At 46.5% G+C, this 26899-nt stretch overlaps 1 protein-coding gene and 1 pseudogene across 4 annotated transcripts in view; one reads left to right on the forward strand and one right to left on the reverse strand.

The window, feature by feature from the left end:
* The window catches only part of SPPL3 (signal peptide peptidase like 3), a 145891-nt gene extending 132295 nt beyond the window's left edge, over nt 1-13596 (reverse strand). For 2 of the 4 annotated variants that reach the window (XM_045366087.3, XM_015431648.4), the window contains exon 1: nt 13089-13596. In XM_045366087.3, the coding sequence (XP_045222022.1) occupies nt 13089-13111 (23 nt within the window). In that variant the 5' untranslated portion in view covers nt 13112-13596. Of the gene's footprint in view, nt 1-5933; nt 6056-12821; nt 13015-13088 lie in introns of those variants that run through there. The other 2 variants (XM_065524896.2, XM_045366086.3) reach the window with 2 other exon arrangements.
* Nucleotides 13597-22319: 8723 nt separating this feature from the next.
* On the forward strand, nt 22320-23016 carry LOC102117715 (chloride intracellular channel protein 1 pseudogene; annotated as a pseudogene).
* The last annotated feature ends 3883 nt before the right edge of the window (nt 23017-26899 follow it).

The following is a 26899-nucleotide window of genomic DNA, read 5'->3' on the forward strand; positions in this document are numbered from 1 at the left end:
ACTTTTTGGTAGCTGCCTCCTTTTTCCACTTCTTCTCTAACCTTCACCTCTGCTTCTATTGCTCAATCACATTTGCCCTGAACACTTCTTCCCTACTTCTACTTGTTATTCCCTTTTTCCTAAGCTGGTTGATAACATGTGCCCATGGTTTTATGACCTTTGCTATCCAGGAATCCAGCCTAATACATCAGCCTTAGGCCTGTGAGTTTTCACCACTGCAAAGCATACAAAGGTTCAAAAACAAAACTAACTCCTAATCTCCCAAATGTCTGGTTTATGCCTATTCCAGATGACGGTGTTATTTCATTCTGACCTAAGATTGAGGCACTGCTATATCTATTAACTTTAAAATATGCACACATCAGGCCAAGAGATTTTTTTCAATTGCCCTTTCCGAGTATAAAACAAAGGACAAGAAATGAGCTGAAAAAGAAAAGACTTTTAGAAAAAGGAGAAAAAAATGGTAAAGATTCTATTAAAAACTTTTTTTAGCTTTTTACACAACAGCGTAATATGAAGACTATGAATTCCAGAAATAGTAGCAAAAGAGAGAAATATTACATTGTTCAAAAGCTAGTTTACATACAGCTTATAGTTACTCGTATCTCAAGAGATGTTTCCTGCAAAATACCTTCACATGAGCATGTTATTGAAATTTTTTTCCCTAAGACTGTTTGGCAAATTCTAAAAAAAAAAAAAAAAAAAAAAAAAAGGAGAGCATCTCCACTTTAGAAAACAAGTTAATATATGCCACATACTTAACAAGTGGCTGTCTGGGAAATACAAAGTATAAATAAACTTATATTTTACTTACACTTTCATAAGTGAGTCAGTGGTCAAGTTCAAGAAGACTGAGCTAAATGAAGATGACACTCTAAAGGGCTTGTGGCCCTTTGTAAATGTCTCTCATAGCTGTGCCCCTTTCTTTCTCTAGATGTTGTCAGGATATTAGGAAGTTAGACAAATCTGGCCATAACACTTGAACGAACTTGACAGTAACCGTTTTATTTCTGTATTCCTTTCAAAGAGCAGTAAGATGTTCTCTCCTCTCTTCCATGTGCCTTGTCACCATATTTTTAGGGAGACATTCTATTCTAAAATCCAGCATCTAACAAATTTCACCCCTAAAATATTCACTCCTTTACAAAGAGAATCTGACTACAAAAACTATCTGTAGGTTTTTGCACCATGAAATTAACGGTTTTGAACCTACCCTTACAGAGTTAATCGTCAAAATGGGAAGATGGTCATATTAAATACATTCAATACAAGGTCAGAAAATCCTGAGTGCTGCCCATATGATAGAAAAGAGCTGTAGGCATCAGAAGAACATTTCTCCTGGGCCAATCGGAAGGCTCCATAGCAAAGGGAAAGCATTGCAGCTGGATCTTGAAAAATGGGTAGGAGTCAAAATGTTTAGAGACTTGGAAGAAGGGCAAACGCGGCAGAAGAGTCACCTTACATAAAAGAGGAAACAGAAGTAACCCAGTTTGGCTGAAGTAACAAGTAATATTTAAAGGAAATATAGGGAAGCAGGGTTATAAGAACAGATTGTTTTGAAAGTCAGACTGAAGAGGCTGGATTTTATATTCCAGCAATAAAAAACCCAAATGCTATTAAAATACAATACAACCCAAAATTTAGTGGACAACATACCAAGAAAGACAAAAACTAAATGTACACACTAAGGACTCCTCTGAAATTCTCTTTACAACTCCTAACTGAAATCCATAACAATTTTTTAAAAGGTAGAAATCTCTACACTGAAACTACAGTAAAAAATATATATATATTGGGCCAGGCACGGTGGCTCATGCCTGTAATCCCAGCACTTTGGGAGGCCGAGGCGGGCAGATCACAAGGTCAGGAGATCGAGATCATCCTGACTAACTGGTTTCACCCTGTCTCTACTAAAAATACAAAAAATTAGCTGGGCGTGGTGGCGGGCACGTGTAGTCCCAGCTACTTGGGAAGCTGAGGCAGGAGAATGGCGTGAAAAAATATGTATATATTTTTTCAGAGATCAATTTTCTCTCCCTGCCTGCAAATATACAATTATCTCCCTTATTTATAAAAAACAAAAACAAAAGACCTTTATGACCCTGCTGTTTATACCATTCTCTTTCCTCAAATCTTTCACATCTTCTCAAATGGCCAGTACCCAGAAGATGCCTTTATTTCTTTATGACCTACCCCTGATTGGGCTTCTACCCCACTATTCTGATCTTTATTAGTGCACTCTCAATAATGACTTCCTTTACAAATTCAATAGCCTGCTTTTCTTCATTCTCTCTGAATCCTGCATTTTAAAATGCAGAGAGAATCCTGCATTCTCTCTGCATTTTACACTCCTGCCCCTAAAAATCATCTTGTGCCTTTTCATTGCCACTGCACTTTCCTAATTATCCCACCTCTGATGGAGCCTCTTCTGACTCCTCTTCTTCCTGCCATTTCTTAATTGTGAGTTTCCCAAGTCTCAATTTCTGTTCTTCCATTCTTTCCTCTACATACTCTTACCTTTGGTTAATTGTTCTTACCTCAAATCTTCAACTAGTTCTAGCCAGCCTAGCCACAGTCCCAGGTGGCATTTCTAGAAACATTTGCACTAATGAATGGCAAAGGTATTTGTTTTTCACAACTAATCTTTACTTCTAAAAGTAGTATTTTTGCAAGTAGGGGGCTGAGTCATGCCTGTCTGTAAACCCAGCACTTTGGGAGGGCGAGGCACGCAGATCACCCGGAGGTCGGGAGTTCACGACCAGCCTGACCAACATGGAGAAACCCCGTCTCTACTAAAAATACAAAATTAGCTGGGCGTGGTGGTCCATGCCTGTAATCCCAGCTACTCAGGAAGCTAAGGCAGAAGAATCGCTTGAACCCGGAAGGCGGAGGTTGCAGTGAGCCAAGATGGTGCCACTGCACACCAGCCTGGGCAACAAGAGCAAAACTCTGTCTCAACAACAACAAAAAAACACAAAACAAAAAAAAGAAATGAGTGTAAATTTCAAAAGTTTATAAAGTCAGAGTATATAGTCAAAGGCTATCAGGCAAAGCTTGAAGATTTAGTCAAATTTGGAAGGTCAAGCTAAACAAGGTCTAGACAAAACTTAAACAACAAAACAAAGTCAGGCACTGTACGTAGGTCACAATGACTGTACAAGTAGCTTGAAGAAACAATGAGCAAAACTTTATTTGCTACACCTGCCCTATCTAGGTCAAGAGTGAAGCCCAAGCCTGAGGCCTCAGATGAAGGGAAGTGGGTGTGCTTGTCAGGCATGGTGTGGGATAAGGAAAACAGATAAACTGCTGGCCAGGCGCAGTGGCTCACGCCTGTAATCCCAGCACTTTGGGAGGCCGAGGTGGGTGGATCACCTGAGGTCGCAAGTTCAAGACCGGCCTGACTAAGAACCAGCCTGACTAATATGGAGAAAACCTGTCTCTACCAAAAATATAAAAACTTAGCCAGGTGTGGTGGCACATGCCTGTAATCTCAGCTACTAGTGGGGCTGAGGCATGAGGATCCCTTGAACCTGGGAGGCGGAGGTTGCAGTGAGCTGAGATGGTGCCACAGTACTCCAGCCCAGGCAGCAGAGCGAGAACCCCTCTTAAAAAAAAAAAAAAAAAAAAAAAAAAGGCCGAGCGCGGTGGCTCACGCCTGTAATCCCAGCACTTTGGGAGACCGAGGTGGACGGATCACAAGGTCAGGAGATCGAGACCACGGTGAAACCCCGTCTCTACTAAAAATACAAAAAATTAGGCAGGCGCGGTGGCGAGCGCCTGTAGTCCCAGCTACTCGGGAGGCTGAGGAACCCGGGAGGCGGAGCTTGCAGTGAGCCGAGATCGCGCCACTGCACTCCAGCTTGGGGGACAGAGCAAGACTCCGTCTCAAAAAAAAAAACAAAAACAAAAAACCTGCTAACAGCTCCTCCTCAGGCATTTTAGAAGGGTAGAAAACCCAAAAAAAAAAAAAAAAAAAAAGGTAGAAAACCGTACCATGCATTCAAAAGAAAAGCAGGGAAAGATGAGAATTATCCACTCTACTGTTCTTTCTTCACTTAAGCAGATTATGAAGGAAAATGTCTTCAAAATCAAGATAAAACTAACATGAAAAAACAGGTCGGGCGTGGTGGCTCACACATGTAATCCCAGCACTTTGGGAGGCAGAGGTGGGTGGATCACCTGAGATCAGGAGTTTGAGATCAGCCTGGCCAACATGGTGAAACTGTCTCTACGAAAAATGCAGAAATTGCCGAGTGTGTTGGCGCGCAGCTATAATCCCAGCTACTCAGGAGCTGAGGCAGGAGAATCGCTTGAACCCAGGAGGTGGAGGTTGCAATAAGCCAAGATCGTGCCACTGTACTCCAGCCTGGGTGACAAGAGCAAAACTCCATCTCAAAAAAAAAAAAGAAACATAGCTTTATTCCTTATCTTTCTTCTTGTGGAACGTAGCCATGGACTATGAAACTTATAAATCAGTGACAATTTGGAGACTATTACTTCTTTTTTTTTTTTTTTTTTTTTTGAGACGGAGTCTCGCTCTGTCGCCCAGGCTGGAGTGCAGTGGCCGGATCTCAGCTCACTGCAAGCTCCGCCTCCCGGGTTCCCGCCATTCTCCTGCCTCAGCCTCCCGAGTAGCTGGGACCACAGGCGCCGCCACCTCGCCCGGCTAATTTTTTGTGTTTTTAGTAGAGACGGGGTTTCGCCGTGTTAGCCAGGATGGTCTCGATCTCCTGACCTTGTGATCCGCCCGTCTCGGCCTCCCAAAGTGCTGGGATTACAGGCTTGAGCCACCGCGCCCGGCCTATTACTTCTTTTTATATAACATTATGTGACATTCTCAATACAAAGGACTTCTCAAAGTTTAAGTGCTGGCTAAACTGTGAAACAAGAAAAGTCATTTCTATAGTGAGGAACTCTATCTGGAACCTATCTGGCTCTAACAAATAATGTACAGAACAAACAGCATGCTTTCAGGGAGCACTTTGCAATGTACGAAGCATTTGTATGTACATCATCTCACTAAATCCTCACGACGACCTTGTGGAGTACAACAGGTGTAACTATTGTACCAAATACACCACCAGGACTAAGACATGGCTAGCTCACAGTGAACTAGAGATGAAAACCACCCTCACATTAAACATTTCCCGATTCAAAGAAACCATAACAGAATGAGGTGCTCATATCTCAAGATTTCAAATGAAAATTTAATGAGTGGCATAACACAACTTAATACTTTTTGAATAATCACTTACACTCGATACAATTCAAAATATGTAAAAACAACTAGGACACACCTCCACTTCAGGGCACTTAAAAAACAAATCCTTTGGTGGTTCCTCACTATACATGCTGGAACTCCAAAACAGAGATAATTAAGTTTTCCTACCAGGTTAAGGAAAACCCTACAAACCAAGAAATGGGATTTTCCATAAGGTCTCCATTAGGCTAAGGCATATTCCTTGGTCTAATACCTTAAAGATACCTACAAAAACTTTTTCTTAGGGGCTCAACCTAATCGTACCACAACAATGAAGTGGGACTGTTTCATTTTAAGCTGTGGCCCTAGTTTGACTTATTAATAAAATCTGAGAGGTAACAATTCATTGAGAGGATCGTAGGGACTAACTGTAGATTTTTCCCTGTAAAACTGAACTTGATCATTTGGAGCCCCTCTGAGCTCCTCAGAGGTTAAAATTCCAGAAGACAAATATTCTGCCTCTAACTCTTTAAGTCAGGATAAGAAAATACATTACAGAAAGTGAAAGTTAGCTGGGCGTGGTGCCTCATGCCTGTAATCCCAACACTTTGGGAGGTTGAGGCAGGCAACATGAGGTCAGGAGTTCGAGACCAGCCTGACCAACATGGTGAAACCCCGTCTCTACTAAAGATACATTAAAAAAAAAAAATTAGCCGGGCGAGGTGGTACGCACCTGTAATCCCAGCTACTTGGGAGGCCGAAGCAGGAGAACTGCTTGAACCTGGGAGGTGGAGGTTGCAGTGAGCCGAGATCACACGACTGCACTCCAGCCTGGGTGACAGGGTGAGACTCCGTCTCAAAAAAAAAAGAAAAAAAAGAAGAAAGTGAAAGTTGCAGGCACTTAATTTATACATACATCACATACAATCAGCATTTTATTTAAATTCCTAAGTAGGAACCATTAAACTCTAGAAACATCAAAAATAGATTATTGAATTTTAAAAATCAAATTATACTTATGGCTTTACTGCCACGACAGCAGTCACAAAAAGTTTCAGATGCCAAAAGCAGCCAACTAAATAAAACGGCACTTGGTTATTAACACTCTCTCTTAAGACATCTCTAAATTTTCAAGAGATGGTTTGATAAAACAGATATGAACGATGAGAACGAAATAACTTATTAATGTTGAAATAAAATACAATTATACAGATCTACACGTCACAATCCAATGGCATTTGTCATCTCTAAAATAAATGATCACGTAGAAATCTTTTTGAGAAATGCATGATCATTAAGCATTTAAATTCATAGTACTACCTGATACTTACAGGTTGATATGGTTACACTCTCCAGCTTTCTTTACCCCCTGAAGGCTTTATAACAAACCTTGAGGAAAATGATTTAAATATAAATTCATGGTGTTAACTTTGGCTAATTTTAGTTTAAATCACACATCACCCAAACAACATTATCATAGCACTTTAACTATAGGCAAAATACGTTTTTAAAATAATGAGCAAGGGCCGGGCACGGAGGCTCACATCTGTAATTCCAGCACTTTGGGAGGCCGAGGCGGGTAGATCATGAGGTCAGGAGATGGAGACCATCCTGGCTAACACAGTGAAACCCCGCCTCTACTAAAATTACAAAAATTAGCCAGACATGGTGGCAGGTGCCTATAGTCCCAGCTACTTGCAAGGCTCAGGCAGCAGAATCGCTTGAACCCGAGAGGCGGAGGTTGCAGTGAGCCAAGATTACGCCACTGCGCTCCAGCCTGGGCTACACAGTGAGACTCTGTCTCAAAAAATAATAATAATAATGAGCAAATCTTCTAAAGTCTATAATGCTAGATACACATTTTCAACTACTTTCTCTCTGAAAAACTTCCATCAGCTACAGTCAGATATGATCATACCAGATACAATAATACACAACAGTAATCCAAAAGTAGAACTGACTTCTACTAGATATGGAGACCTGTGTTATTTGTCATTCTCAGGTTTAGTAATATTTGTAAATACCTGACATGTAATGTCCATTATCACAACAATACATCACCTCAATATAATACAGCCCTGAGATTAGAACTTAAAATTAGTAGCATGGGCCAGGCACAGTGGCTCATGCCTGTAATCCCAGCACTTTGGGAGGCCAAGGTGGGTGGATTGCTTGAGGTCAGGAGTTTGAGACCAACCTGGCCAATATGGCAAAAGCTCATGTCTACAAAAAATTAGCTGGGCATGGTGGAGCGTGCCTGTAGTCCCATCTACTCGGGAGGCTGAGGCACGAGAATTGCTCAAATCTGGGAATTGGAGGTTGCAGTGAGCCGGGATCGCACCACCACACTCCAGCTTGGACAGAGCAAGACTCTGTCTTTAAAAAAAAAAAAAAAAAAAGAAAAAAAGATGGGCAGCATAGAGCAGCCACCTACTTGTATCTATTAAACGCCAAGCACTGGAGAGAGTACCAAGACAGAAAGGGTTTTATCCTTACGTAGCTTATTTTTTTTATTGTCTATTATCCCTCAGAGACACATACGAGATCAGACCATGAAGAACCACACTAAAGAATCTAGATTTTATTCTAAGTGTGGCCAAAACCCATACTTTTAAGCAGAGAACTGCCAAGATTTGACTTAGGTTGTTAGAAGGCCAAGAAGGTACCAACAGGTAGATAATGCAACAAACCCAGCAAAGAGGCAAATACAGGAACTCAAGCAAAAGAGGGCTGGCTTACAGTAAAGACGGTGGAAACATTAAGTGGACAGATTCAATGTCAGAATTTTGGTGTCAGATAATCTTCACTTTGAACCCTTTACCATTTACACCCTTGGGTAAGTTACTTATACACTTTGAGTCTCAATTTCCTTACTTAGCAATGCTTGTAAAACTCTATCACATAGAAAATACACAAGTTATTATGATAGTACTTTGGTAACAAAACTCACTTGAAGGAGTTCAAATAAATTGACTTCCTTTTCCCTCACACCAACATTAGTAATGTTTAGCAGGGCTCAATAGCAGTTATATATAAGTACCACATTTTGCTTCATCAAGAGACGAGTTCCTGTTTCTCACAGAACTTACACTACAACTGCTCATAAGTATACAGGAAGCAAGGTGTTTTTCTCAAATTAATAAAAGTCTAGTTAGCACATTCAATCTGTGTTTTCACACGCATTCTTTTACTTCCTCAATGCATGTGAGAAAAAAGGCTACACGCAGAATCTTGTAGTTAAATTGTGATAAAGATTCTGGTATTACTACCAATTATTTCAATTGTCAATAGCTTTTATTTAGGACTTTAATAAAGGATGGCATTCCTCATTCTTGCGGCAATGGTACGTCAGGAAACCAAGTTACCAAAAGCCCTCTTTGATAAGTACATGGGTTATAAACACTTACCTTTCATTCAGTAGCATTCTCCTTATGTTTAATATTCTTTCAACAAAGGACGAAGTATCCTGAAATTCAGTGTCATATTTACCACTCGGTATTTACTAAGCAGGGGCTACGTGTACTACAATGTGCTAGGCACTATGGGAGAACCAAGGTTAGTGTTACATGGTCCTTACACTCAAGGAGTTTACAATGTAGTTAGGAGATTAGGTATTTACATGAGATAAAGAAGGAATGATGCAGACAAAACTGTAAGTATTAAAAATAAAAAGATCGCTGGGAGCGGTGGGTCACGCCTATAATCCCAGCACTTTGGGAGGCTGAGGCCGGCGGATGACCTGAGGTCAGGAGATCAAGACCATCCTGGCTAACCCGGTGAAACCTCTTCTCTACTAAACTACAAAAAATTAGCCAGGCGTGGTGGCAGGTGCCTGTAATCCCAGCTACTGGGGAGGCTGAGGCAGGAGAGTCACTTGAACCTGGGAGGCGGAGGTTGCAGTGAGCTGAGACGGCACCACTGCACTCCAGCCTGGGCAACAAAGCAAGACCCTGTCTCAAAAAATATATATATCATTTTCATATGGGGTGGTCAGAAAATGCTTCACAGCTAAGCAGAATTTGAGTTGAACCCTTGAGTACAGAATGTTGATGGAATTTGCTAGGAAGATAGCAAGCACACATGAACTTACATATAAGGGCTTTTTTGAAAAAACTTTTTATTCTGAAAAATTTAAACATGTAAAAGTCAACAGAATAATAAACCTCCATGTACTCATCACCCAGCTCCAGTGATGATCAATTCATTACTAATAATTTACATGTCTTATTATATGAGAATCCTAAAGGAGCCCATCTGCATATGCCTTTATATTCTTCACTGATTCCATCCTCAGACAAATCGATAGTGGCACAACAGTCTCCACAGTTTGGTTTTTCCAAAGGTCACATACAAATAAAAAGCACAAGTCTGTTTAAAAAAATAAAGCGGGGCCGGGCAAAGTTGCTCACGCCTATAATCCCAGCACTTTGGGAGGCCAAAGCAGGCAGATCACTTGGGCTGAGTTCAAGACCAGCAAGGGCAACATGGTGAAACAAAAAAATGCAATAATCAGCCGGGCGTGGTGGGGCACGCCTGTAGTTCCAGCTACTCAGGAAACCGAGGTAGGAGGATCGCTTAAGCCCTGGAGGCGCTGCTGTGACCTTGCCACTGCACTCCAGCCTGCATGACAAAGTGAGACCCTGTCTCAAGGGGAAAAAAAACAAAAGAGATCAATTGCCGGGCATGGAGGCTCACGCCTGTAATCCCAGCATTTTGGGAGGCCAAGGCAGGCAGACTGCTTGAGGTCAGGAGTTCAAGACCAGCCTAGGGAACATGGCAAAACCCTCCCTCTAGTAAAAATACAACAACAACAACAACTAGCAGATGTGGTTGCGCACACCTGTGGTCCCAGCCACCTGTGGGGGGCTGAGGCAGGAGGATCATCTGAACCTGGGAGGCAGAGGCTGCAGTGAGCAATGAGCTTAGATCGGGCCACTGCATTCCAGCCTGGGCAAAAGACTGAGACCCAGTCTCTCACACACACACAAAAAGTAATCAACTCTTGATTGTTTGCACAAGCCAACGGAAGAGAGACAAAGATAACTGCAAAATGACGGATAATCCAAAAATCAGTTTACACAGACTACTGGAATACCTTTTCCATACTTATATTTCAATAAGAATGAGTAAAATGATGGGAGAATTCATGTCAAACAAAATAGAGCATCACAAGTACTTAAAACATATCACTTGGCCTCCCAAGCCTGTTTCTTCCTCTATAAAATAGGGAAGTATCACCTACCTCAGAAACTTGTGAGAATTAAATGTGTATATGTAATGCCATGTGTATAGCTCCTTATTTTATTAAATTATTAGTCAGCTGACTCAGGAACAACTATTAAATAGGAAGCTGCGGCCGGGCACGGTAGTTCACGCCTGCAATCCCAGCACTTTGAGAAGCCGAGGCGGAGAGATCACAGGGTGAGGAGTTCGAGACCAGCCTGGCCAACATGGTGAACCCTAATCTCTACTAAAAATACAAAAAAAGCTGGGTGTGGTGGCACGTGCCTGTAGTCCCAGTTACTCGAGGCGCTGAGGCACATGAATTGCTTGCACCTGGGAAGCTGAGGCTGCAGTGAGCCAAGATGGCGCCACTGCACTCCAGCCTGGGCGACAGAGTGAGACTCGGTCTCCAAAAAAAAAAAAAAAGAAAGGAAACTGCTCGGTTTCCCCAGTCTCCCCTTATATGCCTCTCAAAAACCTGCTAAAGGTGAGGGGCTAAGCTCCCTGATTTCAAGGAGTTTCTTTGCCTGTAAAGCAAACAGAGCGGACCCTGAGGGAAGTATTTTAGTAGAATAAATGTGTAAACTGTCAAACTTCACAAAGTAATCCCTCCTTAATAGAGCCAACTAATGTCAGAGAGAGGTAGTGTGCGTCCAACCTACCTAGAAAAACATTTTCATTTTCCCCATTTCTTGAGCACTGAGTTTTCTATTCTTTCAACCATCCATGGCCTTTGTACAGCACAGTAAAAACAGCAAAGCAGCCATCAGGACTCTCAGGGCCACAGCCATTAGGACCAGAGTATGAGAAGCTCAAGATGAGTAACCACAAGGCATGACAAAAACACCTTTACCTTCATTTCTTACTCTGTCCAGAAGGAAGCTGAAACTATAATCTTGTGTTCCCTATGACCTGCTACTGAAAGGCAGCTCTCTGTCACTCAAAACTATGAAATTAGCTTAAACCTCTTTTCAGAGCACGTGTTCACCAAGATTTTAATTTTTCCTTTAGGGTTACTTTGTCTCTCAGTTACCTTCTTCTTGAGATTGCACATACATCACTGAAGTTCCCTTAAGAATTATCATCTGCAATCCCCAACTCCCTTTCTCTATGTGAAGACACAATGAGTTACTGACTTATAACCTCTAACACTATAAATAATCCACTCAAACTCTTCTACCTAAAACCATTCCTTATTTTCAGGTATTACCCATTTCTTGGATGTTTCTCTAGGATAATTATAATTAATGTAGTAAGATCTGCGGCACTTCACAGTTTGCCAAGTGCTTTCTAAATGTACTCAATCCTTACAGGCTGTGGAAAAGGTAATTCCCTCTATTTTATAGGTAAGGAAAAAGGACCGAAGAACTCATAATCATGTCGTATCAACAAAGCAAGTTGATGGCAAACCGGACCTCCGAAATAGGTCTTCCAACTTCACATGCCATGCTCTTCCCATTCTATTATGCTCTTTTCTAAGAAGGGAATGTCTACAGTTCTGTCCCAAACCACACTTGCTTCAAGAGTAATTTCAAACCATTTCTCTAGATTGCAGCCAGGTCCCCCACTCCTACAATCACGCCATTTCTTGCTTCCTCTCTCCAGCTATGACTTCCTTCTCACTACCCGATTTCCACTCTTCATGGAATCTGCCATCATTCCTTCAACCCGTCATCCAAATATCCCACCTCTGCATGCTAAAGACCTCTTACGATCCTTCCCCCAAACCCTGGCACTCCCTTCTCCGGAAATGTAGGTTGTCAGCCCATAAACTACACAGTAGCTTCTTGCTTCTCGGCCCTTAATAAACTACAGAGTAGCTTCTCGCTTCTCGGCCCTTAACGAGCTACTTACTAACTTTAAAAGCCCCACAGAAATGAACTTAACTTGCAGGTCTTCCACCTCCACACTTGGCCCTGGGCGCCATTCCTCTTAAAATAATAGTACCAACCCTTACAAAGACTCTGCCCATGCCCCACTGTCACCAACGAATTCCTAAACAGGTTCTTCCAACAGGCTCCTCTTCCAACCTCTTCACCAGTGGCTCCCCTCCAAGGTTCGCGGACTCTCCCCGCGCAGTTTTCCTCCCCTCACTCCCGGGCCTCTGCCCACCTCACCAACTCTCCCTGCGCTCCCTGTCCCAGAGCTAAGCAGCGGCCCTGCGGCTGTGGCGGCTGTTCCACTCTCCCAACTTAGGAAGTTCTGCCTCTATCACCTGTTCTCAGTAGAGCTTCCTCTCATCCCAGCGGCCCACCTTTGCCCTGGCCTGCCTCTCTCCGCCCTTTCGAGTCCTCCTGCCCAGGAAACACCCCACGAGTCAGTTCCGGGGTGCCGGTCGGATTCAACTTCCCATCCGTGGGATTCCCACCCCCGGGGTCATGCTCCCCTTCTCCATCACCTGCTCCGCCCATAGCCAGATGACATCCGCCGCTGCTGCCGCTGCCTCCTCCTCCATCCCCCTTCTTGGACGCCGGGTCCCCGGCCACTCACCGCCTTCCGCGCGCGCCAGCCGCCCCCTCCGGTGGGGAAGAGGGGGGCGTGCACCCCAACCCGCGCCCCCCCCACGACACGCACCTGTTCCTCCTCCTCCTCCCCTCGGCGGGCCGCGCCGGCGCCCCGACCCCCACCCTCGCCGCGCCCCGGCCTCCTGGAGACCCGCACTCACCACGAGTAGGTCTGCTCCGCCATGGCGCTGCCTCTCGTGGGCTCCGCTGCAGGCTGTGGCCGGGCCGGCGGCGGCGGGTTCGCTCGGGCCGTAGCTGAAGGCGCGGCCGGGGTCCGGTGCTTGCTCGCTCGCTGGCTCGCTGGTTGCACGGCGGGCCGGGAAGGCGGCTGGCGGGGAGAGGCCGGGCTCCAAGGCGGCCCCGCTCCCTGGGCCCCGGGGCGGGGCGGGCTCCGCTCTCGGCCTCCCTCACCCGCGGCGGCGGCGGCGGCTCCGCTGCAGCTCCAAACCCAACATGGCGGCGGCGGCGGCGGCGCGGAGAACAAGGGGGCCCCGGGGCGGGCGAACGGCAAGACGGGCCCGTGCTCACTGCGCGCCGGGCCGCGGGAGCGCCGCGCTCGGGCGGCGGCGGCGGCGGCCGGGGGACATGGCCGGCGGGCGGAGGCGGCGGCAGCTGAGGGGGGCGCTAGGCGATGAGGCGAGGCCACTCGATCACACCCGCCGAGGGGAGGAGGGGCGGAGGCGGGGGCGAGCCTTGGCCCCGCGCGGGTCACGTGCCCAAAACACGCTCACGTGACGCGCGCCCCGCCCCTCGAGCCGGGCCCATGCGCGGAGACTTCGGCTAGTGGGTTCTAGGCGGCTGCTGCTCTCGCAGCCCGAGCTGTTGGGCCGCCTCCCGCTGCCTGGTGCCGCCCCCCTCCCCACGCGGAGATGTCGCCTCGGGTACCCTCTTCCGCCCCTTTCCGAGGGGCTGCTGCACCAGCCAATCGGGAACCCCGAGGCGCGTCTGTTGGCTGCCACTCAGCTGTCAACCGTCAGTCAACAGTCTGCTGGCCACAGGCGCCCCAACTGTCAGTCAACCTGTCAGTCAGCAGGCAGAGGACTGCATTCCTTCGTTCGTATGTTCCTTGGTTCATTCATTCAGGTAGCAAATATTCCAGGCAGCCAACCTTTATTGCACCCAGGCCCGGCACCAAGTCGGATACCCCACGCTTGCCTTAACTGAATCAATCAACAGATACTTGTTGGGTGCCAACCATGTGTCAACCCACTCTGCCTTCCTAGAGCTTACATTCTAGAGGAAGAGACATAGTCCAAGCCCACAAATAAAATAAGATAATTTCAGATGCTGCTAAGTTTTACGAAAAACATGTTGTTGTTTTTTTTGTTTTGTTTTGTTTTTTGTTTTTTGAGATGAAATCTCGCTCTGTTGCCCAGGCTGGAGTGCAGTGGCGCGATCTCGGCTCACTGCAAGCTCTGCCTCCCGGGTTCACGCCATTCTCCTTCCTCAGCCTCCCGAGTAGCTGGGACTACAGGCGCCCGCCACCACACCCGGCTAATTTTTTGTATTTTTAGTAAAGACGGGGTTTCACCGTGTTAGCCAGGATGGTCTCGATCTCCTGACTTCGTAATCCGCCCGCCTCGGCCTCCCAAAGTGCTGGGATTACAGGCGTGAGCCACCACGCCCGGCTGAAAACACGTTTTATAACACAAGGTGAGGGGACAGAGAGTGAGTAGAAGTGTGGGTTACTTTAGATAGGGTGGTCAAGGAAGGCCTCGCTTAGGACGTGACATTTGAGCTGATATTAAATGATGACAGAGAGCTGGCCTTGCAAAGATCCACAGGAAAAGAGTTCCTGGCAGAGGGAACAGCAAGGGCAGAAAGCTCAGGAAACCGTCCATTTGGAGGACTGGAAGCAGGCACAGAAGTAAACCCCATAGAGCTAGACCAGAGACCAACAGCGTGAATCTGGGACTTGGAGGGAGAGATTAATTGAGGCCCCAGGTACTGGGGAATGTTTCCCCAGGAGCGGTGAAGCCCTCTGAAAGGGTGAGAGGCTTATCAAAGAAAAGGCATTTTTTTGGCCGGGCGCACGGTCTCACACCTGTAATCCCAGCACTTTGGGAGGCCGAGGCGGGTGGATCATGAGGTCAGGAGATCGAGACCACCCTGGTTAACACAGTGAACCCAGTCTCTACTAAAAATACAAAAAATTAGCTGGGCGTGGTGGCGGGCACCTGTAATCCCAGCTACTCGGGAGGCTGAGGCAGGAGAATGGCTTGAACCCGGGAGGCGGAGCTTGCAGTGAGATCACGCCACTGCACTACAGCCTGGGCAACAGAGCGGGACTCCGTCTCAAAAGAAAAAAAAGAAAGAAAGAAAAGGCATTCTAGGAAGATAGAATTGCATGAAGTAAGGCCCAATTCCAGGTGAGCTTGAATCCAAGAGTCGGATGGGTGATTTGTGCTGGAGTGTTGAGAGAAGATACTGAAAAGATGCACTGAGGCCAGACTTTGAGGGTCCAGCTAAGCCTCCCTGCCAGTTACTGTGTTCGTGAATAAAAATGATTAACCAGTGCAGCTTCAGAATCGAGAAACATGCCTGGGCAACAGATACACTAACCCTCCTGGACACCCCTCCACCCCCACCCTTCACCCCCCAGTTTCTCTGCAGAAGGCGAAACTCACACACCTGAAACCAACGTACTCAAGCTTCTCTGCAGCTTGCCCAACTTTAGGCCAGAATTGAGCTCTGCTCCAGTTTCCCAGGGCCTGCCCAGGCATACAGGGAACACCACACCCTAAATCTATCTCCAAATGGATCAGCTGGCCATTGCCCATACATCTGCTGCTTGCTTGTTCCCCAAGGGAAACCCTTTAAAGAGAAAGCCAAGTACACTTGCCTTCAGAAGCAAGCGCTCCTTCCTTATTCCCCCACTGCCAGGTGCCAGGACCAGTTAGGTTCCAAGTGTTTCCTCCAGAGCTCTGTCAGAGAGCCCTGGGAAAAGGCTCACTGGTAAGATCAGGTCCAGGCCGGGCGCGATGGCTCACACCTGTAATCCCAGCTCTTTGGGAGGCCAAGGAGGGTGGATCATGAGGTCAAGAGATCGTGACTATCCTGGCCAACATGGTGAAACCCTGTCTCTACTAAAAATACAAACATTAGCTGGGCGTGGTGGCCCATGCCTATAGTCCCAGCTACTTGGCAGACCTGAGGCAGTAAAATCGCTTGAACCGGGGAGTGGAGGTTGCAGTGAGCCGAGATCGCGACACTGCACTCCAACCTGGCGACAGAGTGAGACTGTATCTCAATAAAAAAAAAAAAGATCAAGGTCCAGGGGAGGGTTTGAGGCAGGGCAACAAGAAAATATCAGATCATCAGGGACCGTTATTCTCGCTATTCACAGGAAGACACTGGCCTGCAAAGACCTGTCCAGCCATAAACCCACCAGATGTAGGGATATTAAGGGGAGATGAGAAGGCAAAGGAGCTAAATTCTTTTTAAAATTTTTTTTAAATTTAATTAGTTTTTTTGTTTGTTTGTTTTTGAGACAGAGACTTGCTCTGTCACTCAGGCAGGAGTGCAATGGTGTGATCTCCGCTCACTGCAAACTCTGCCTCCCAGGTTCGAGCGATTCTCCTGCCTCAGCCTCCTGAGTAGCAGGGATTATAAGTGTGCACTACCACATCTAACTAATTTTTTATTTTTAGTAGAGATGGGGTTTCACCCTGTTGGCTAAACTAATCTCGAACCCCTGGCCTCAAATGATCCGCCCACCTCAGCCATTATTTATTTATTTATTTTGAGATAGAGTCTCGCTCTGTTGCCCAGGCTGGAGTGCAATGGCACCATTTTGGTTCACTGCAACCTCCACCTCCCACATTTAAGTGATTCTCCTGCCTCCGCCTTCCGAGTAGCTGGGATTACAGGTGCGTGCCACTACGCCCAGCTAATTTTTATATTTTTGTAGAGACAGAGTTTCACTACATTGGCCAGGCTGGTCTCAAACTCCTGACCTCAAGTGATCTGCCTCCTTGGCCTCCCAAAGTGCTGGGATTACAGGTGTAAGCCATTGCGCCCAGCCCAAGGCACATACTTGTTTTTTTTTTTTTTTTTAGATAGAAAGAGTCTCACTCTATCACCCAGGCTGGAGTGCAGTGGCGTGATCTGGGCGCACTGCAACCTCTGCCTCCCAGGTTCAAGCAATTCTCCTGCTTCAGCTTCCTGAGTAGCTGGAACTACAGGCATGCGCCACCATGCCTGGCTAATTTTTTTGTGTGTTTTAGTAGAGGTGGGGTTTCACAGTGTTGCCCAGGCTGGTCTTGAACTCCTGAGCTCAGACAATCTAACTGCCTCAGCCTCTCAAACTGCTAGGTTTACAGACGTGAGCCACTGCGCCCAGCCGGCACACACTTTTTATTTATTTATTTATTTGTTTATTTATTTATTTATTTTTTGAGATGGAGTCTCGCTCTGTCTCCCAGGCTGAAGTGCAGTGGCGCGATCTTGGCTCACTGCAAGCTCCGCCTCCCGGGTTCACGCCAGTCTCCTGCCTCAGCCTCCCGAGTACCGGTGACTACAGGCACCCGCCACGCCTGGCTAATTTTTTTTTTTTTTTTTTTTTAGTAGAGACGGGGTTTCACCATGTTAGCCAGGATGGTCTCTATCTCCTGACCTCATGATCTACACGCTTCGGCCTCCCAAAGTGCTGGGATTACAGGCATGAGCCACCGCGCCTGGCTGGCACATACTTTAAATACAAACCCACACTGAGGTTGAGAGTAAAAGGTTGTAAAAATGACCTAAAATAAAAACACACGTCATAAGAAAGCTATCTTAATATCAGATAAAGTAGACTTCAAAACTAAGAACATAAGAGAGGTGTTTCATAATGATAAAAGGGGCACTTCATTAAGAATATATAACAATTTTAAAGTCTCAACCTAATCATAGTTCCAAATACATAAAAGAAAAATGGATATAATTAAATGAAGAAGTAAACAAATTCATAATTAGAAATTTAATTATCTCTTAATAATTGATTGAGCTACTAGACAAAAAAATCAGTAAGGACATAGAATACCTGAACAACATTATCAGCCACCTTGAATTAGTTGACTATTATAGAACATCACACCCCAAAATAATAGAATTCTTCTAAAGTGCATCTGTAATAGTCACTAAAATAAACCATATGTTGGCTATAAACAAGTTTCAATAAGCTTCAGAAGACTGAAATCTTACAGAATATATTCTCTGACCACAACAGAATTAAATTAGACATCAATAACAAAGAAGATATCCAGGAAAGCCCCAAGTATTTGGAAATTAAACAAGATTCTTTCAAAAAATCCATAGTATCCATGGTATACCCAAATAAATTGAAAGCACGTCCACACAAAACCTACGCACAAATATTGAGAGCTGCTTTATTCATACTTGCCAAAAGTTGGAAGCAACCAAAGTGTCCTTCAATAGGTGAAGGGATAAACAAACTCTGGTACATTCATACAATGGAATATTATTCAGCAATAAAGAGAAATGAGCTATCAAAACACGAAAAGACATGGAAAAATATCAAAAGTACACTGCTAAGTGAAAAGCCTGCCTGAAAAGGCTACATGCTGTATGACTCCAATGATAGGACATTCTGAAATAGGCAAAACTATGAAGACAATAAAAAGATTCGTGGTTGCCAGAATTTGATGGGGAGGGAGGGATGAATGGGCAGAGGGTGGGAGATTTTTGGGGCCGTGAAACTATTCTGTATGACATTATAATGGTGGTTACATACCACAGTATATTTGTCAAAGCCCATAGACTGTACAACATGAAGAGTAAAACCTAATCTCATTATTGGCTCATCCACTGTAACAAATGTACTACACTAATATACCATGTGATTAATAGGGGAGATTTACTGGAGGGAGAGGCCTATATGGGAAGTCTCTGTACTTTCCCATCAATTTTTCTGTAAACCTGAAACTTCTCTAAAAAACGTTTTCTGAAAACCCATGTTCAAAGAACGCAAGTGACCCTGTGTCTAATATGCTCACCATATACCTCACTTCTGATCTGCCTTCCCGTATCTCTCTCCCCTTAAGAACTCTCACTCTTAGTCAAGGAGGGAGTGGCGGAGGACAGAAGTGGATGTTGAGTGTGACATCAGGCAAAACAAGTTGTTCTAGATCCTGGCTTGCTTTCCCCTTCGCTCAAACATTCATTCTACAGACATCGAGCTTCTATTTTGGGCTAACCTCTCTGCTGGGCACACAGGCTATAACTGGCAACAAGTTACAATCCCTTCCCAAGAAGCATTCGCGAGGAAAGGGAGAAACTGACAAGTAAACGGTCGTTGACAGTTCACTATGCCAAGTGTCATGTGGGTAAATTCAGAGGACGATGAGAATGCAGAGAAGTATCTAACCCAGCCCAGGTTCTGGTCAAGTAAGATTTCCTGGAGGATGTGACATTGCAGTCAAGCCCCCAAAACTATGAGCAGCAGTTCAGAGGCAATGGGAGGCCAGGCACCGTGGCTCACACCTGTAATTCCAGCACTTTGGGAGGCAAAGGCGGGTAGATCACTTGAGGTCTGCAGTTTGAGACCAGCCTGGGCAACATGGCCAAACCCGTCTCCACTAAAAATACAAAAAACAATTATCCGGGCATGGTGGTGGTGGGCAACTGTAATCCCAGCTACTTGGGAAGCTGAAGCAGGAGAATCACTTGAACCCAGGAGGCGAAAGTTGCAGTGAGCTTAGATGGCGCCACTGCACACCAGCCTCGGCGACAGAGTGAGACTTTGTCTTAAAACAAAACAAACAAACAAAAAAGAGCCAATGGGAAACCTCCTGGACTTGATCAGAGGTTCGGAAGCAAAAAAGATAACAGCCCATGGGGAAGCTGCAAGCAGGTCATTACGGAATATAAATAAAGTGCACATGCATGTGTGTGGGGGCGAGGTGTGGATGACAGAGGGGAGAAATGGGCTGGAGGGACAGGTAGAGCCAGGTCAGACCTGAGCCTTGATGTTCTCAGAAACAATGCTTAGGCAGCCCAGACAGACCTGGTAATGCCAACTCCCTGGAGTCTGTGCCTAAGGCAGAGGACCCATCCTGGGGGAGACTCCCCAAGTCTCTTTTGAACACACTTGGTAGAAGAAGCTATCCTATAATTACTGTGTTGATAATTAGAGGCACCTCCATAGCCTCTTTCTTTCTTTTTGGTTTTTGGAGACGGAGTCTCGCTCAGTTGCCCAGGCTGCAGTGCAATGGCATGATCTCGGCCCACTGCAACCTCCGCCTCCCAGGTTCAAGTGATTCTCCTGCCTCAGCCTCCCGAGCAGCTGGGATTACAGGCATGTGCCACTACCACTCGGCTAATTTTTGTATTTTTAGTAGGGACGGGTTTCTCCATGTTGGCCAGGCTGGTCTTGAACTCCCGACCTCAGATGATCTGGCCGCCTAGGCCTCCCAAAGTGCTGGGATTACAGGCGTGAGCCACCGCACCAAGCCTCCATGGCTTCTTTTTTTTTTTTTTTTTTTTTTTGAGACAGAGTCTTGCTCTGTCGCCCAGGCTGGAGTGCAGTGGCCGGATCTCAGCTCACTGCAAGCTCCGCCTCCCGGGTTCCCTCCATTCTTCTGCCTCAGCCTCCCGAGTAGCTGGGACCACAGGCGCCGCCACCTCGCCCGGCTAATTTTTTGTGTTTTTAGTAGAGACGGGGTTTCGCCGTGTTAGCCAGGATGGTCTCGATCTCCTGACCTTGTGATCCGCCCGTCTCGGCCTCCCAAAGTGCTGGGATTACAGGCTTGAGCCACCGCGCCCGGCCTCCATGGCTTCTTTTAACAAACACTGCACACGTTGTAGCGCTCTCACCTGCAGTGGGGTGCAGAGAGACAAAGCACCCCTCCTGGGGGGAGCCTAATGCCTGAGTCTCTTGCCAAGCACACCCGCCTAGCTGAGGCCCAGAGGTGCCACAGATACACCTGGGGCTGCTTCAGCTTGGAGCTGAGTGCTGCTGGCAGGGAGACTAAAAGTCACTCCCAGTCTGGCGCAGTGGCTCACGCCTATAATCCTAGCACTTTGGGAGACCGAGGCGGGCAGATTGCCTGAGCTCAGGAGTTTGAGACCAGCCTGGCCAACATGGTGAAACCCCGTCTCTACTAAAAATACAAAAAGTAGCTGGGCATGGTGATGGGTGCCTATAATCCCAGCTACTTGGGAGGCTGAGGCAGTAGAATGGCTTGAACCCGGGAGGTGGAGGTTTCAGTGAGCTGAGATTACGCCACTGCACTCCAACCCATATGACAGAGCAAGCCTCTGTCTCAAAATAAAATGCAAATTAAAAAAAATTAAAAAGTCTCTCCCCAGATGCCATAGTCTGGGCAGCTCACAGCCAAGCCACAGGCTTCGATTTATTCCAACCTTGCCCTCTGCGGTGACTTCAAACCTGTAGAGATGTTGGCTAGGATCTGGAGGTGCTGTCTACTAAGGCAACCTTAGCCTGAGATGCTCAAGCCATTAGTCTCTGGGCCCACACTTCATCTTCCTGGGACCACGTACACGGTGTTTCCATGGCCTGAACACCATCCCGGCCCTGGCAAGTGCTGTGTGGGTTCTTATAGGGTCTGTAGCCATACTTCCTCAAGAAACACTTCGGAGGTCTCTGGTTCAGACAGAGAGAAGAAAACCTCCTCATTCACCATACCTTCACCAAACCCCTTCTCCCTCCTTTCTTCCACCAGATTTTTTCCCACTGAAAAGAATGGGCCCTTTGCTTCTGGGAAGGCCTCGACTTTCCTACTCCAGCAGCTCCCGTTTCATTCATCCAACACCAACTTTCCACTTGGCTTTGACTTCTGTGACTCACTGGGAACCAAAGCCCAAGTGAATCGCCCAGAGGCTCAGCGTGGCATTTTTATTTCAAAAGTGACATGGTCTGTATTGTTCTTAGCTCTCCAAAGAAAAAGCTTCTGCATCACCCAAAGCCACTTCCAACGGCTCTGGCCTTTTCCATGGGACCTAAAGTCTCATTCTGTGCCCCTTCGAGACTCAGAATGACTGTGTGTGTTCAAGGACACAGTTGGCTTTCCGTAAAATCACTTGGCAATGCTGTAAGAGCTAAATGAATGTCAAGAATTTAGGCCCTGGCCGGGCGTGGTGGCTCACTATAGTGAGTGTGAATCTCATGCACTTTAACTTATCACAATCTACTTAAAATTATTATTATTATTATTATTATTTTTGAGAAGGAGTCTCACCCTGTCACCCAGGCTGGAGGGCAGTGGTTCCATCTTGGCTGACTGCAACCTCTGCCTCCCGGGTTCAAGTGATTCTTGTGCCTCAGGCTCCCGAGTAGCTGGGATTATAGGCGCGTACCACCACAACCGGGTAATTTTTGTATTTTTAGTAGAGATAGGGTTTCACCATGTGAGCCAGGCTGGTCTTGAACTCCTGACCTCAAGTGATCTCCCAGAGACTGTTCATGGTGCTGTGGGTCAAGGGAGTCACCTTCAATGTTACCACCATTGACACCAAGAGATGGACCGAGAGAGTGCAGAAGCTGTGCCCAGGAGGGCAGCTCCCATTCCTGCTGTATGGCACTGAAGTGCACACAGACACCAACAAGATGGAGGAATTTCCGGAGGCAGTGCTGTGCCCTCCCAGATACCCCAAGCTGGCAGCTCTGAACCCTGAGTCCAACACAGCCAGGCTGGACATATTTGCCAAATTTTCTGCCTACATCAAGAATTCAAGCCCAGCACTCAATGATAATCTGGAGAAGGGACTCCTAGAAGCCCTGCAGGTTTTAGACAATTACTTAACATCCCCCCTCCCAGAAGAAGTGGATGAAACCAGTGCTGAAGATGAGGGCATCTCTCAGAGGAAGTTTCTGAATGGCAACAAACTCACCCTGGCTGACCTCAACCTGTTGCCAAAGCTGCACATAGTACAGGTGGTGTGTAAGAAGTACCGGGGATTTACCATCCCCGAGGCCTTCCCCGGAGTGCATAGGCACTTGAGCAATGCTTATGCATGGGAAGAATCTGCCTCCACCTGCCCAGGTGGCGAGGAGATCAAGCTCGCCTATGATTAAGGGGCCAAGGCCCTCAAGTAAGCCCCTCCTGGGACTTCCTCAACGCCCTCCGTTTTCTCCACAAAGGCCCCAGTGGTTTCCACATTGCTACCCAATGGACACACTCCAAAATGGCCAGTGGGCAGGGCATCCGGGAGCCCTCGTTCTGGGAAGGTGTGGTGGAAGAGGGGATGAGGGAAAGAAATGGGGAAGCTGGGTGAGATTTTTATAGTGGGGTGGCATGGGCAGGACAACATATTTCAGTAATAAAATAGAGAAAAAAATGAAAAAATAAACAGCCACATCTCTTAAAGAAATAAAGAAAAAATGTAAATACAACTTAAAAATATTTACTCACCTGTTTATCATCTCAAGTATTCAAGTATTTTTTATTCCTTTCTATATTTTTGAGTTTTTATCCGATATCATCTCCTTCAGCCAGATGAGCTTTCTTTGATGTTTCTTTTTTTTTTTTTTTTCTGAGACAGAGTCTCACTCTGCTGCCCAGGCTGGAGTGTGGTGGCATGATCTCGGCTCACTGCAGCCTCCGCCTCCTTGGTTCAAGGGATTCTCCTTGCTCAGCCCCCCGAGTAGCTGGTTTGGTTTGGTTTTTGTTTTGAGATGGAGTTTTGCTCTTGTCGCCCAGGCTAGAGTGCAATGGCACGATCTGAGCTCACTGCAACCTCTGCCTCCCAGGTTCAAGCGATCCTCCTGCCTCAGCCTCCTGAGTAGCTGGGAACACAGGCGTGCACCACCACGCCTGGGTAATTTCTGTATTTTTAATAGAGACAGGGGTTTCACCATGTTGACCAGGCTAGTCTTGAACTCCTGACCTCAGGTGATCCACCTGCTTCGGTCTCTTAAAGTGCTGGGATTTCAGGTATGAGCCACCGCGCCCGGCCAGGTTTTTTTTGTTGTTGTTTTGTTTTTAAGAGACAGGATCTTGCTTTGTTGCCCAGGCTGGAGCACAGTGATGTGATCATAGCAAACTGCAGCCTTGAACTTCTGAGCTCAAGCAATCCTCCTGCCTCAGCCTCTCAAGTAGCTAGGACTACCAGTGCATATCACCATGCCTAACTAATTTTTTAAAAATCTATTTTGACAGAGATGGAGTCTTGCTATGTTGCCTAGGCTTGTCTTGAACTCCTGGCCTCAAGTGATCCTCTCACCTAAGTCTCCAAAGGTGCTAAGATTACAGGCATGAGCCACTGTACCTGGCCTTGTTTCAGTTTTTTTGTTTTTTTGGTTTTTTTTTGAGACAGACTCTTGCTCTGTCGCCCAGGCTGGAGTAGTGCAGTGGCGTGATCTCGGCCCACTGCAACCTCTACTTCCTAGGTTCAAGTGATTCTCCTGCCTCAGACTCCTGAGCAGCTGGGATGACAGGTGTGCACCACAAGCCTGGCTAATTTTTTGTGTATTTTTAGTAGAGATGGTGTTTCTTCATGTTGGCCAGGCTGGTCTCAAACTCCTGACTTCGAATTGTCTATCTTCCTCAGCCTCCCTAAGTGCTGGGATTACAGGCGTGAGCCACCACGCCTGGCCCTTGTTTCGGTTTTATAATTGTTATCTGAGGCTTGATTATTCTGACCAAATTATTGTGCTATTACAACCCCCTTATATTTTTTAACTGTTTTATTCTTCAGAGCACCTCTTTAAGATTAGTATAATGATCCCCCCCTTTCTTTTCTTTTCTTTTTTTTTTTTTTTGGTAAGACGGAGATTTACTCTTGTTGCCCAGGCTGGAGTGCAATGGCGTGATCTCGGCTCACCGCATCCTCCTCCTCCCAGGTTCAAGTGATTCGCCTGCCTCAGTCTCCCGAGTAGCTGGGATTACAGGCATGTGTCGCCATACCCGGCTGATTTTGTATTTTCAGTAGAGACGGGGTTTCTCCATGTTGCCCAGGCTGATCTCAAACTCCTGACCTCAGGTGATCCGCCTGCCTCGGCCTCCCAAAGTGCTGGGATTACAGGCGTGAGCCTCTGTGCCCCGCCTATCCCCCATTTTGAAGCTGAGGAGACAGAGGCACTGCAAGGGAAACCATTTGCTGAAGGTCACACAGCTAGTTTGTGGAAGAACCAAGATGTAAAACTAGTCAGATCACATAATCCTATGCTTGCTCCACTTCACCACCATTCCTAAACACCTCAAGGTGATTTGGATTCCAGCCTAGAGCCCTCTGGAAAGTATTTGGGGCTGGCAGGAGGTAAAAGCCCTCAAAACTCCTATTCAGGCTAGGGCAGTAGCTTTCAACTCAGAGCATCGGAGTCATTTGAGAAACTGTGAAAAATAGAGATGCTAGGCCCCATCTACTGAATCAGTAGCTCTAGTGGTAGAGACTGGGAATCTACCTTTTTTTTTTTTTTTTTTTTTTTTTTTTTTTTTTTTTTGGAGACAGAGCCTCGCTCTTTTGCCCAGGCTGGAGTGCAGTGGTGCAATCTTGGCTCCCTGCAACCTCTGCCTCCCAGGATCAAGCAATTCTCCTGCCTCAGCCTCCTGAGTAGCTGGGATTACAGGCATACACCACCAAGCCCAGCTAAGTTTTGCAGTTTTAGTAGAGACGAGGTTTCACCATGTTGGCCAGGTTGATCTTGAACTCTTGGCCTCAAGTGATCTGCCTGCCTCAGCCTCCCAAAGTGCTGGGATTACAAGCATGAGCCACTGTGCCTGGCCAACATTTTTTTGGAGGGGGGCAGAGGACAGAGTCTTGCTCTGTGGCCCAGGCTGGAACACAGTGGCACAGTCTTGGCTCACTGCAGCCTTGACCTCCTGGGCTCAAGCAATCTTCCCACCTCAGCCTCCTAAGTAGCTGGGACTAGAGGCATGTGTCACCACATCCAGCTAATCTTTCAGTTTTTTTGTAGAGACAGGGTCTCACTATGTTGCCCAGTCTGGTTTCAAACTCCTGGACTCAAGCAATCCTCCTGCTTTGGCCTCCCAAAGTGCTGGAGCACAGGTGTGAGCCACTGTATCCAGCCTTTTTTTTTTTTTTTTTAGAGACAGGGTCTTGCTCTGTTGCCTAGGCTGGAGTGCAATGGCACAATCATAGGTCACTGCAGCCTCAATTCCTGTAATTAAGTGGCAGTCTGGTTTTTTTGTTTTGTTTTGTTTTTTTCCTGTTTCTCTGCTGATTCTAATGTCCAGTCAGGGTTGAGAACTTCTATGGTAAAGGCAAAGTATCTACATCGATATTCTTCTGTCTACTGTAGCTCAAGACTAACTTTCCCATCATGCCTAGCCTAGCTGGTGACACTGGTGCTGAAGTTAATGCTGTGGGTTCTGGAGTCACTCCATGTAGGTTCAAATTCTGCCTCTGTTGCTTGTTAGCTGTGTGACCTTGGGCAGGTGGCTCCACCTCTCTGACCCTCCTGTTTTCTCATCTTCTAACTGGAGATAATAACACCAGCCTCGGCCGGGCGTGGTGGCTCAAGCCTGTAATCAATCCCAGCACTTTGGGAGGCCGAGACGGGCGGATCACGAGGTCAGGAGATCGAGACCATCCTGGCTAATACAGTGAAACCCCGTCTCTACTAAAAAATACAAAAAACTAGCCGGGCAAGGTGGCGGGCGCCTGTAGTCCCAGCTACTCGGGAGGCTGAGGCAGGAGAATGGCGTAAACCCGGGAGGCGGAGCTTGCAGTGAGCCGAGATCCGGCCACTGCGCTCCAGCCTGGGCAACAGAGCAAGACTGTCTCTCAAAAAAAAAAAAATAAAAAAAATAACACCAGCCTCACAGGGCTGTTCTTCGACTTCATGAGATAACGCATGTGAAGTGTTTAGCACAGTGCCTGGCACCTGATAAGCACTCAATAGATGGTAACTATTCATATTCTCTCTGTTTTTCTGCAGTCGTGAACTGTTATATGTCCTATTTAAATCCAGCTTCTAGAGTTAAACCATACTTAAGCCTTCTATTTTTTTTTTCTTTTTTCTTTTTTTTTTTTTGAGACAGAGTCTTGC

This window comes from Macaca fascicularis, chromosome 11 (genome assembly GCF_037993035.2).
Source record: "Macaca fascicularis isolate 582-1 chromosome 11, T2T-MFA8v1.1".
NCBI lineage: Eukaryota > Metazoa > Chordata > Mammalia > Primates > Cercopithecidae > Macaca > Macaca fascicularis.